At 29.4% G+C, this 14,486-nt stretch overlaps 1 protein-coding gene across 13 annotated transcripts in view; it reads left to right on the forward strand.

The window, feature by feature from the left end:
• Zasp66 (PDZ_signaling and DUF4749 domain-containing protein Zasp66) overlaps nucleotides 1–14,486 on the forward strand; it is a 232,438-nt gene that overhangs the window by 97,156 nt on the left and 120,796 nt on the right. For all 13 annotated transcript variants that reach the window (XM_075377122.1, XM_075377118.1, XM_075377126.1 and 10 more), the window contains one exon: nucleotides 12,566–12,714. In XM_075377122.1, the coding sequence (XP_075233237.1) occupies nucleotides 12,566–12,714 (149 nt within the window). The remainder of the gene's footprint in view (nucleotides 1–12,565; nucleotides 12,715–14,486) is intronic.

Here is a 14,486-nt window from a genome sequence, read left to right on the forward strand (position 1 = left end):
GCTCTCTTTACCATACCTTCCACCATTTAAAAAAAAATATATACACAGAACACAAACATATATTTATAATTCACTTTGTAATTCAATTGGCATCACTGAAACCAAATATATTTTTACACTATTTTAGCATTTAAATAAATTTATATCTATGCCTAAAAAAATATACAAAACAAAAATAATTAAATTAATAGATACAATTAATTAACTTTAAAAAAAAATCAAGACTTATTTCTTCATTCGACCCACATTTACTTTTTCCTTTTACTTTCCCGTCTATATAGTTCTACTTTAGAACCATAAAGTATAATCTATACAAGAGAAAGTTTGCTGATCAGATAAAATTTCACATGTCGCAATTTTTGCATTTGACCCTTCTAACAAAAAACATAAATTCTGAAAGGATGTACATGCGAAGGTGGTGCAGTAAATAGCAAAAGACTGAAAATTTATTATATACACAATGCCAATAAATTTAACATTAGTTTTCAACAAAATCTGTGGTATATTTAGGCAAATTTCCCTCATTTGTATGAGCTTTCTTATTCCAGTAATAAAGAATTGTTTACCTTGGAGTCTCTGAGCCGTTCTTGTATGCTTCTTGATCTGTTCTTTATTGCCTAATTTATGCCATGTTAAAACTCTTTAAGAGGATCAAACAAAAATCTGATGGTGCCAGATCAGGGCTGTAAGGTGGATGTGCCAACAGCTACCTGACTTCAAATGGTATGGAAGCGTAGGTTATCATGCAGCAAAGATCTCTCATTTTGAGAAAGAACCAGGATTTTTTTGACTTACTTCGGGTTTCACTTTATTTTTTATCACGATAGTACTGCCTAATGGTTGCATGTTGCTATTCCAAATAATTGCAGTAAATCAGGTCTTTTACCCAAAATACCGTTAGGATCACTTTACTGGCTGACGTGTAGATTTTGAATTTTTCCTGGCGGCGAACTCGAATGTTTCCATTCCATAATTTTTCGATTCAAAATGATGAATCCAACTTGCAAGGGCTGTCTGAAAAAATTAGAGCCTCAACATGAAGATGGCAGCATTCATCAACAAAAGTTAGGGAATGTATTCATGCATGCGTTGAAGTAGAATCACTAAAATTTCAGCAATTTGGGACGTTCAGTTTTTGTTTGATAATCGTTTGAGTAAGCCATTGTGAGTGTTTTGTGAAAATGGAAAAAATCGAATATCGTGCCGTGATTAAATTGATTAAATACTTTCATTTGAAAGGCAATCCGCCTACGCAAATTAAAACCGAGTTGGACGCTGTTTATGGGGACTCTGTCCCATTATTTGCCACCGTGCCACCGTGAAAAGATGGGCAGCTGAATTTAAATATGGTCGTACAAGCTTGGTTGATGATAAGCGTTTCGGACAGCCAAAAACTGCAACCACCACAGATATCATCGAAAAAATTCACCATATGGTACACAACGACCGACGAATTAGCGTTTAGAGAGATAGTCTTTAAAAATGTATTTCTCTCTTGGTACAATATTAACAGGACATATTCTCACATCAAAGTAGACCACTTTATAATTTTTTCCTCTTTATTTCTTTTTTTTATTTTTATCAAGACTTTTGCCTTTTTTTATTTTCTTACTTACAGTTTTTTTTTAGAGCTATCTACATTAAAAAAAATAAAAAATGTAGAATAAATTAAACTTAAAAATGAATAAAATCCAACTGTAAAAATTCGATTTATTATGTCGCTTTGTTTGGTTAAACGGTTAGCTTTGTCAAATAATACTTTACTTAAAATAAATAAATATGTTATATTTTTAAAGTTATTTTCATTTCCTACTTTGTTTTTATTTTCACTTATCTGTGGAACTAAATTATTTAACATATATGCTGACTATTTCCGATGTAATCTAATATTTTCTTGCGTTATACAGAATGTAACGGATTATTATTTTTTTTTGTAGGATACAAGTTAAAAAATGAAACGATGAAACCATTTTCATTTTGGTGATAATTATTTTTTTTTTATTTGGTTAGTTATTTTGGCGCCACTTCTTTTAAAAAAAATTGTTCACCTTGTTCTACTTTCATCTCAATACTTAAATATTTAACTAAAAATATTCATATTTTTTTTAACTTATGTCTGAAACATGCTAAAGTAATTTTTTTTTTTATAAATAAATTTTTAAAAAAGTTAGCAGAGTTAACATATTTAATTATATAAATGTAAAAGTAATATATATTAGTTAAGTAATAAAATTGTATGTTTGCCAACATGGGCGTGATTAAAAATTTGGAATTCGAGGACGTAAAATTATATGAATCTTTGCTGTTGGTTGTATAATTTATTAAAAATTTGGCGACTTGACTTTACCCCTCGACAGACAACTTAAATTCTTTTATTATTATATTTTTTTTTTTTGTTAAAAAATTTATTTAAAAGGTTTTTTATATACAAATATCTCTATTTACGTTATATTAAAAAAAGTATTTAATTTCTCTTTTCTATTTTTGATTTTCTGATTCATGTATATATATATATATATATATATATATATATATATATATATATATGTAATATTAGTTATATAAACATAGTTATTTTTAATAATATATTTATTTAATCGTGGTTCGTTTATTTTGTAATTTAAATCTGTTATTTTTTTTAAATTTATGATATCTAAATTGTATATATGTAAATTTTAACTGTAAAAATTATACTGAACGGCTATTATACACTCTCTTCCTTAAATTAGAGTATAAAAAACGTTAAATTAAAACAACCAGTTCTCATCATTTTGCTACTGTTTTTTTTTCTATTTAACCTATATTCACCACTAGCGTCTACTGTCGTCGCTTCGCTTGTGATATATGAGGAAGAACTTCAAAAATTGGAAATAGTTTTTTTTAGTAATTATGTGTGGGCTGTTGCTGTTAAGAGTTATTGCCATTTACAACTTACCAGATAAAAGAGAATGTTTAGATAAAATACTTGTCCCGAAAATCAAGTTTTACGTGAGGGAGTTGTTCAAGAATTACTTTGGTCCCAGCATAGCAAAGTTTATCATTCTATTTTTTGACGTTACAGTGGTTACATATTTTAAACTTGTTACCTATTTGAATATCTTTCAAATCCAGATAATCAATTTTCAGGGTGTTAATCAAATATTAATTTGAGGTATAACATATTTTTTGAAGGTTAAACTCGATTTTGAGCCGATTGTATACGTTTCTCTTCAAGGCTTTGTGAACGTTATGGCATAGATTCACGTTGTATACTATCATAACTTCTAGTAACCCTGAAAGATCTTATCGCTATCTGTGATCTCGCCGATGTAGGCCTAATGAAAATTTTAATACCAAATTTTAAGTCGAATCTACGCCAGTTTTGTGTATGGTTTAGCCTGATGGAACTTCTAGTATTAAAAAACTACAGAATGCTATTTTGATCGTTTAAGGATGGGTTCTAGCGGATCACCATTAGACTAGACAATGACATTACATTTAGTAAAATATGTAATAAATTTCTGAAGAAATTGATATCAAAATTTAGTATTTTCGAACCATCAAAACTTTGTTAAATTTATAAATAGTCGTCATTCCCTTTAATTTTATTATCAAACTAATTTATTTTTACGCAAAATATGATAATAATATATACTGATCTTTTATAAACAATGTCATTAAATTTAGTAAATCATATAATAACTGTCTGAAGAAGTCGATATTGTCATAGACAACGATCGATATAAATTATCTATCGATATAGACATTAACTTTAGTAAAAGAAGTTCCCTAAAATAATTTTTTTTTATTTATAAATTTTATAGTAGTGAGATTGTGATAAACATTCCAGAATTCATAAGAAAGCTATAGTTAAAATTTTGTAATGATTGGTTCTGTAGTTTTCGCATTTTTCGTGACCAAACATAAAAGACCTATAGTAGTGAGATTATTGCGACTTTTTATATATATATACACGAACAAAAAGTATGTATATATATATATATACATACGTTAAAATTATTCCAGACATATAACAGTGTTTTTTCGACCTGTCTTTTGTCTTTTACTCAATTTTTTCCTACAAACTACAAAACTACAAAAAAATTTAGTTCTGTGACCAATTCTTTATAATTTTTCAGATCAAATTTCATAAAAAAACGACTAAATTTACCCCTTAATTCGGAATGGCTAATATTACTGAAGGTGCAGAAATCAAGGCGAAATTTTTTCCCAACCAATACTAGCTAACGAAGCGTTTCCGAACTTAAGTTTATATGAACTTTTACTTCTTTATTTTCGCCAGTATAATATGTCCTGAAAGTTTGTTACATTCTTCGTGAATCATCTGTGTATACTGAGTGTTCCACGAAGAAGCGGAAAAACATTTAGTACATGTTCTACTGGTGAAAATAATGAAAAAAATACTTATAAACATAGCTCTGGAAACGCTTTGTTTTTGAGTTACGGTTAGCGAAAGCTTTTACCAGGATTTCAGTTCTAATCAAAAGAAGCCCTACTGTAATTTTTGGGACTCAAATTAAAAATCCAGTGTTTACTCTAAAGTTTTTATTTAATTTTGATTGGCTGTGTTTACATTTTCTCTGAATTAAATTCTCTACAGGCTTTGTTACTAAATTTTCCGTATTTATTAGTCATTTAACAAACCTATTGTATTACAGAATTTAAAAAAAACATGTTTTTCGACACCTAATTTTGTGTTAAAGTCGGATACCTTAAAAACTACTGGAGTTACAGTTCTGGAACCTGTTTTATCCTATTTCCCAACACAAATTACATAAGAAACCGCCAACTTTACACTTAAAATTTGGTGCCAAAAATTACAATTGGGCTTCTTTTTATTAGAAGAGCTGAAATCTGGACGAAATCTTTCGCTAGCCGTAACTCGAAAAAAAAGAATATATGAATTTTTTTCATTACTTTCACCTGTAGAAAATTTCTTGAAAGGTTCTCAGTTTCTTCGAGGGACATTCTGTGTGTGTGTGTGTGTGTGTGTGTATGTGTGTTAATGTACATGTAATTGCCACACCTGTTATCATTTTCATTCCACGTGTAATATATATGTATATATTCGATTTTTGACATTTGATCATACTTTTAGTTTTCATTACATAACTTTACGTATTCATTTTTAGTTTTATGTAACCGTAATGCACGTTAGTTCCCGTATAAGAATAATTGATTTCACATCATGATTACTTAGATAATATTTAGCGTTGAGAGATAAAGAATCAGTGAGTTAGTTTCTTGATTTCAACCGCCGATTGGATATCTATTATCTCATTCAACCTCAAAACGGTCGATACAATTTTTTTTAAATGTTAATTGTTGCCAAACTTTTATCACTCTTTGCCATTTCTAAAGATATTTTATATACTTTATACAATTTTGTTACAAATAGACTAAGATATATGTTGTTACCTAATCTTTTGAAATACGCGATAATTCGCTTCTTTTTGTAGTAAGTATTCATTAATTTCAAGTTTATTTAAAAATATAAATTAGCAGATTTTATTTCAAGTCTTATCTAGAATGGAATCTATATCAAAATTACAGAAAAATTTTCGTATGAAAATTGTTTTAGTATTATTTACTTTTACTTTCATCCTCGAAAACTTTGCTGAAAAAAATATATCCCCAGTGAATAAATCACAAAAAGTTGTTCCTGCAGTATTGGGAAAGGAACACAAAAGATTTTTATTAAAATATTTAGGATAATTTTTTCAGTTTTTTTCACTGGAAATTTCTTTTGACATGCTAAAGATTCTTAGTTAGCGAGTAACAATAAATAGTTTTATTAAATGAAGGTTTGAACTTTTGTTCACCATTTTGAGATGACAAAGGAAAATTCGATGGAAAGTTAATTTAAATATTATTTTTAACCGTTGAAAATTTATTTCATTAAAATGTATCCTTTGCAAGTAAATAAAAAAATAAAATCAAGTAGGCGGTGAGTATTCAAAATCATCTATTTGTGAAGGAGGTCCACTAGTAGATATATTAATCAAAGACGTAACCAAGATTCCTAGTATTTCAGAATGAAAATTGTTATACCTTAATTGTTGTTTATTAATCAAGTTTACTCTTAAAATTAAGTAATAGACTGATGCTTTAGTTTTATATGAAACGCAAGGACAAAATGTAAATATAACTAAGCGTCGCAGTTTAAAACCAAAACTTTAGTTATATTTACTGAAATAGTTAAATTGCGTCTCAACGAAAAATTACGTCATTCTCCAATTTTATAAAATTTTGAATATTAGATTACTGAACAATTTAAAAAAAAAAAAGTTTTTATTTGAAATAATACTATAAAGTCTTTTTTTTAAATATATATACACACACTACTTTTTGTGGAGTGATGAATTAATTTACCACAATAAGTTTGAAACTTGCGCATGGAATATGGAAATGAAACTTTATAGCATGTGAAAAATGCCTTATCTGATCGGAATTCGAACGTGGGATTTCAAGATTAAAGGTCGAGACGCTACCATTCCGCCAAGGAGATCGGTATTAATCGGTATTATATTAGTTTTTCTATTACATCATAAATATTTTAAACCGATTTTAATAAATAATATACTAAATTCAATCTATTTTCTAAAAGTCATTTTCAGGTTCTGTATTACGATAAGAAATGACCCGCTATCAAATAGGTAGTTAGAAAGCGCATATGGTCCTTCGTAAAAGATGAGCTAGCTCTTATAGAACATCATTTTTTTAAGCGACTCTGTTTAAAGAGTGTCCCAAAAGTAACGCAGGATATAAATTTATAAAACGAACCTTTATTTATGTTCGATTGGCAAGTTTTGACATACTTTAAAAGAGTAAACACTCCGATTAAATATGGAAAATAATATCCGGAAAATGTCTTCCACGTTTCATACAACACTCGCCCCATCTTTTGAAAAAATTTGCAATCACATTTTCGTAGACTCGTGGCTCAATTATTGCGATAATACATCGGATTTCTTCTTTACGTTAAGGAATGGTTGATACGTATTTGCTGTAAACCGTAGACTTCACAAATCCTCAGATATGTCACACGGTGTAAGATCGCATGATCTTGGTTGCCAATTGTGATCACTGTTGCGCGAAATCAGCCGCTTATGAAATTTTTGCTGATAACAACTCATTGATTTCGCGCACTGCATGACACGTGGCGCCATCCTGCTGGAAGAACATCTCATCAACATCAAAGCCAAAGCCCATGCCTTCCTTATTACTCCCATCTGAGAATCCTTTACTTGTAGCATTATATGCCTTTCTGTAAACATTTGATAAAGTTGGTCTTACCTTCTCTGTAACATGCATCTCATTTATCGTTCGTCGAACTACGTCTTGATCAAATTTATCGACCATCAGTTTAGTTATAATTTTTTTTCTATTAATGTATGAAGTTTGGAATTTCGAATTGCTAATTTTTTGGAGTTCTTAGTTTCCTTCAGAGGGTTCAATAATACCAGATGCAGACTTTTTTTTTAGCGGTAACTGATACTGCCGCTTCTTCATTTAATTTAAAGAAATTATAAATTACCTCTCTTGTTTGTTTACAAATTATTTTCCATCTGCCTAATCAATCTGGTTTTAAACTGCGACATTTTTATATTAAACACCTGTGAATGAAGCTTACATATTAAAAAACACATTTTATGCCACTATGAAATGATTACAGCTGTTTCAGTTGCATTACAGCTGTTGTAAACAATTGAATAAGAAAAAATAAATCGGGAAATTTTAAATAGAAAAGGGAAATTTTAATACGTAAATTTCCCTGCGCTGAAAGAGCTACTATTATTATTTTTTTATCCTCCGGGACCACCGTTGCTTCAGAGGATATGATGAATGATTTGTAACGTGTGTGAAAATGCCATGCCTGACCGGGATTCGAACCCGGGACCTCCGAATGAAAGGCCGAGATGCTACCATTCGCGTCACGGAGGCCGGCTATCATTTTATTTTGTTAATGTACATGTACTTCAGTGAGCGTTGCCAGTCCAACGAAAAAGATGGTGCGCAATTTAAATCGTGCGTTAATTTTGAGACAATATTAGTATACTGTCCCGGGTTCGAATCGCGGTCAGGCATGGCACTTTCACACGCTACAAAAATTGTCATTCATCTCATCCTCTGAAGCAATACCTAACGCGGTGGTCCCGGAGGTTAAACAAAAAAAAAACAAAAGTATTACTATACTGTAAAATTACTCAATAAAATAAGACATATTCTAGTTTTAAGTTTTACTTCCCATCCAATAATAGAGATGGATAAATTTATGCTTAACAAATTTTCTCAAATTTCAATATATGAATTTGTTAAAGAATCATTCAGAGGAGCGTAGTGGTTTTTTACATTTAAGTGAATATTAATAATATTCAGTACATACAAACAAATAAACAAACAAAATCACCTACATTTTATTTGTATAAAAAATTTTAATAAATACCTTCCGTTTTGCTGGATTTCATTTACAAATGATTTTGTACAAGGTTTTAATGAAATTAAAAAGATGGATTAAGGGGAGCTTGCACCTTGTATTTTAATAATGTTAAATTTGTCAATTTCAAGTTCCTTTTTCCCACCTTGTAAAAAATACAGCTTTGAAATTTTGCACACATTTAAATACAACTTTATTACACCTGCTGACAGTTTTTCATGTTACTAAACCAAAATTAAAATTTTATAAAGTCTTTTTATATAATACAATTTTTAATCAGTTTTTTTTTAATTGTTAGCCTCATTATTTTAAGACTGAAAAGGATTATATGTACAAAAAAACGGTCAATAGCTGAACTAATACCATATAGATCCGGGACCATATAGATCCTCAGAAAATTTCATTCCTCCAAGTTAAATGGTTCTCATGAAAAGAGAATATAAAGTTAAAAAATTTAATTAACGGAAAAATTGAATTAAAAGCGCCCTATCTTGTTTTATGCATCCCTGCACCTTATGACTGGTCATCTAGATTTTCCTCTTCACTTTCACCATTCCTTCTCTTCTTTAATTTCCTATTGGCTTTTTTATACATGAATGCAGCTTCTTTTTCAACTTTTTTTACTCTAATTTCATCAGTGTCGACTAAACTGATCAAAGTATTTAATGCCAAGAAATTTAAAATCGATAACTCTTTCAACAGCACCCTCATTAGAAGTAACAACACTGTCATATACACCAATCTAAGAGGTTCTAAACTACCAAAAACTTTTTGGGACCCTGCTCCAAATAAAATTGTTAAAAAATTCGTTGAGGGTTTGTGTTAAACTGTGCTAACACTTAGTAACAAAGGATCTGCCAAATCTTTAAACACAGACTTAGCTGGCGGATAGTTTTTTATGAGAATAATTTGCACCCTATATTTTTGCTTTATTTTACCTACACAAAATTTTTCTATCACTAAGTCATAGTTGAAATAAAGGAAAATGAGTAAAATCTTAGTATTATGTTCTAAGTAGCAGCTGTGACACATAAAATAATAAAGTTTTTAATACTTACAATTTTTTTGGACATAATATGAGTTAATTCATATAAATATAAATTGAAACTATCTGAAAATTGATTTTTTGTACCAAAATTGTCGTGTCTGCTTCCCTTAAGGTGATAGCTTATATTTTGATCCTTACTGCAGATTGTTTATAATTTGCTATCCCAAACTACGTCATCATGAATAATCCTTCCCCTTAAAACCTTATTGGACATTATCCTGAATTTTATATTTATATTTTTAATTTTTTCAAACCTGTTTCACTTCAAATAATGTTCGTTACTTGGTATGCTGAGATAGGCTTGGTATCCTGTAAGATTAATTAAAATAAAATAAAATTTAAATGAAAATATATATTAAACATTTTACCATTTTATATCATTCCATAAATTTTCGTTTAAAAATAATTATTTTGTTTAATTTTTCTATCAAAATTTAAAGACTATTAAAATATTCACTAATTTAGACATTACTTTTTATTTCAATTGCAAATTGGCTGATATATTTACATTCTAATTACAAAATATGCTCTAGTTTTTTTTCTGTTTTTATTTTTTAGTATACTCTCATTTGTTGCACGTATTTTAAGAAATTCTTCCAATAAATAAAAGTTTTTTATCATACCTGTTAGATTTTTTTGATTAAATTGAAATACAAAATACAATAATAATTCTCATGAATAGCTCGATCGCGATTTCATATATCATGGATTTAACAATTTTAAAATTCATCAGTTTTAGAAAATTTAAAATTTTGAACTTAAATTCCGAATCTTACAAGAAATAATCTTTTGCGGGAATATTATTATAGAAATTTATAGGTTATGAAAAATGCTATGCCGGTCCGGGATTCGAACCCGGGACCTCCGGATGAAAGGCCGAGACTCTTCCGTCTCTAACAAAAAAATCCCTTTCGGCACGTCAGAAGGCGGAGGTAGATTTCACCGGTACTAAGTCGGGGATAAAAAAGTTATTCACCTTAAAGTTAAGAAAAACTTCAAATTTACTCAATACGACAATGGTTGCATGTGAAAAAAGTTTCACATGTTTAGCATATGACAAGCCCCATCTTCTTACAATTCCAGCAGCATTTTGATCATCCATTGCCGTATGGGTTGATCATATAAAAAACTGTTATACAAACGTTTTAGATAATGATTAGAGGACAAACGACCACTTTCAACCGATTCGATACTGTCTATTAAGGGAGGTATGATTTTTTTTCTCTTCGAAACCCAACTTTTTTCCCTTATTAGAGTACGATCCCGCTATAATCTGAATCTGAAGATAACTGTAATACTCGTACCTGCATAATAGGCTAACCGCGTTATTTTGATGATAAAGTGGTAAAAAAAAATAATGCCTACTGAATTAATTTTGTAACCGATTAAAATATTAACAAATGTTACTTACTGTTAAAAATGAATATATTATCCGTTAAAATAAAATGTAGAAAAAATACAGTACTGAGTATGTACTGTGCAGTATTTATATTTCTGTAGCTCAATTTAATTTTTACATTGCTTTTTCGCAACGGTAGACTACAGTAATTGTGTATTATTTGAGGCCTTTCCCTTATAGCCAAATTGTAAATATAGTACTGTAGTAACTGATTTGAATTCAAAATACCGTAAAGTATTACACAGCACTAGTTTATTAGAACACATTACTACATTAACACAACACGTCTGATTGTAGATTTAAGACAGTTATTTAAAAAAAGTAGGAAGTTAATTTTGTCTGCGAGGAGTTCATATTTTTTTACTGTTACGTGTAATTTCATAGAACTAAATGTATTAGCGTATTTATTTATTCTGTTAAATTTATTACTAAGTACGTACTAATTAAAAAAGCATTACCATATATCTAGAAATAAGTAGAAATTCTTACTTTCCTACCTTGCTTTAACAGAAGGGAAAGTACGGTAATCGGTTCAATTTGAGCATTTGCGGTTTTCACCGGATCTTTACGTTTTGACACCTAAGGAACCCAAAAAACCGGATGGAGATTTTCCGAATGTTCGTATGTACGTGTGTGTGTGTGTTCGGTGTAAGGTGTCGCACCCTAACTCACCTTATATCTCCAGAACTACTAGACTGATTTTAACCAAACTTGGGCAGATTACTTCAATATATGGGGCATTGATCCCATTAAATTTTCAACTTAAAAGGTCAAGGAGGTGTGGCTTTAGAGAAAATTCACCCTCAGTATATCGAGATTTCTCCTAATTAAGATCGTTTTTTTCTTAGGCATATTTGTTAACAATTAAAAAATAATGTTTCCAAAAAAAACTTGAAAAATCGTACCCCACCCCAAAAAATTCTCTAAATAAACTATTGGCTAAGTGGGTATAGTGTATCATTAGTACCTCTTCTTACCACAAGGAGCGCCAGTGTAGCACTGACGTACAGCTGCTGTAGTCATCTGCTATGTTGTAACGTCACAGGTGAGCGGTAGAATTAACTAAATGAATAATATGTAAAGGGTAGAAATGTATTTAAAGTGACCGTTGTACAAGACTACACTTAATTTACATTCATATATATCATCCTCTGAAGTAATACCTTACGGTGGTTCTGGTGGCTAAACAGAAAAAACGAAAGCACCTCCACACCCACGTGAATGAAATACTGTATTCCCGCGCGCTTTAGTTAGAATTATTGAATTAAATTTAAAAAAAGTATTATATTAAAATAAAATGATAAATATTTTAAATTACGTTGTGTGTGTAAGCCGTGCATTAGAAAAAAATTCGCTTGGCGGGAAAGTCCTACAACTGTGTTGTCAGCTTTTTTTTTATACTGATAACAGTTCTTTTTTTAAGTCATATTCTTCTATTACGGATACTGTATTTGTGTCATATAGTATCCGCGATATAGCGGGTCATACTGTCCTGGCAAGTAAGTTTTATCGAGAATGTATAAACTGCTAGGAACACAAAATTAATTTTAATAATCATCCCTTCTCATTCTTCTAGGGCTTATAAAAGAAATTAATTATTACAATCATAGTATGGCATGGCATAGTATGATTTTTTAAAATTTATTATTAATGTTCTAAATATATTTATTATTTTTTTCAGGCACAATTTGGAACACCGAGTGATGGAATCTTAAAACCAGGTGATAAAATACGTAAAATCGCTGATTATGATGCTAGAGATATACGTCACCAAGATGCTCAAAATCTTTTTCACAATGCTGGAAACACAATTAAACTTGTTATTCAGAGGTAATCTTTTTCGTAGATTATTAATTAATTATCCTATACAAATACAAATACCTGTTTGACAATATAATATATATATATGTATATATATATATATATATATACGAGGTTCCAAAGTTATAGCCAAATAACATTAACCAATGAAAATAAGTACCAGTTATGATAGATCGCTGAAAAGTTTTCAATGAGGGCTTATTACTGCAGTTAAGAAAAAGTTTAATTTTTTTGGATTTTGGGCTTTTTTGGACACTTGTGGTCCAGTGGATTGCAATCAAAAGGAGAGATGCACAGTTAGATGTTATAACAATCCTAATTCCAAAATGACAACATCCTACGGCTAATCGTTTTTGAGTTATGCGAGATAATAACATTTTAATTAATTAAATATTTGGATCTTACAAGGGGAAGGCACATCGGTTCGAATCCGACTTCATCTCTTTATTATTTTTTTAACTTTTTTCTTTTTTTTAATTTATATATATTGATTTATTAATAATTATTAACCTCTGATTACAAATTTTTTTTTTTACTATAAATAATAATTCAATAACAAAGAAACAACATGAAAAAATCAGAAGTTATTAGTGAAATAAAATTTTATGTACCTTTCATTTTAATTCAAAATTTTTACAGAGGTTAATAATTATTAATAAATCTATATATTTACATTTTTTTTTAAAAGTTAAAAAAATATATGTATATGAAGTCAGCACAGAGATGTGTGCATAATTACGGATCCGACACGTTCTCACTTACACCACTTCTTTAACGACATGAAACAAAATTAATATATAAACTAATATAAAATGCTGATACGGACACCACAAAAAATGTGATACAATGTGGTGTCTACCACAATGCAATTATGTAACTGTTAATTTTATTAAAGAATTGGAGGATCGTATCTCACTTTCAAATGAAATAAGTTTAAATGAAGTGCATCAAAAAATGTGTATGTGTAATTTAATAGGCGTACAAGGAAGTCATGTGGTGCCACAACAGATTTTTTAAATTTGAAATGATCTTTTACTTGTGTTTTTACATTCCCTACAATAATTTCAGGATTTCTCTAATAATAATTCAACGATTAAGAGTTTCAATTTCAGTTTGTTTATCTAAACCGTTTGAAGTTCTTGGCCAATGATCACATATTTTCAACTCTCTCTCGCTCTCTCTCTCTCTACTAAATTTTTCATCGAATAATTTGTATCACTGAGAGTGCTATTCATTCCGAAACTAATTCTTAAATCTCATATTGACTTCAGTTTGATTGATCCCTTATTAAACAATTAATAATAATTCGTTCTGTAACACTACCTTGATTAAACATATTGATTGCAACTGACAGTCAAAAAAGAAAGAGAAACCAGCACTACCGATGATAAATTCAGATATGCAACATGTTTGTTTAATGTACACCTTGCACTCTATAAAAGGAAAATGTGAAAAACTTCTATTTATACCTGAAACGTTCGAGTACGTATTTACATTCATACAAACACCGAGTTGAAAATTAATAAAGTTCTAATTTTCAGCTAATTGCAGTGTAAGTTAATTTTACGCTAAATACCTTCACAAAAAAATTAAATTAACATATTAAAAATTGTAAATATATATTTGTTAATGTTCATTGTAAAAATTTATTATTTTCTTTTAATACGTGTAACTAAATGAAAAATGTATTATGAACAAAATTGAAAATCAATCGGTGCATAGGTGTAAAAAAATAGCTCGTTATAATAGTTACCACAGAATTAAAATAACTATGCATGCAC

Source organism: Lycorma delicatula, chromosome 10, assembly GCF_047948215.1.
Source record: "Lycorma delicatula isolate Av1 chromosome 10, ASM4794821v1, whole genome shotgun sequence".
Lineage (NCBI taxonomy): Eukaryota > Metazoa > Arthropoda > Insecta > Hemiptera > Fulgoridae > Lycorma > Lycorma delicatula.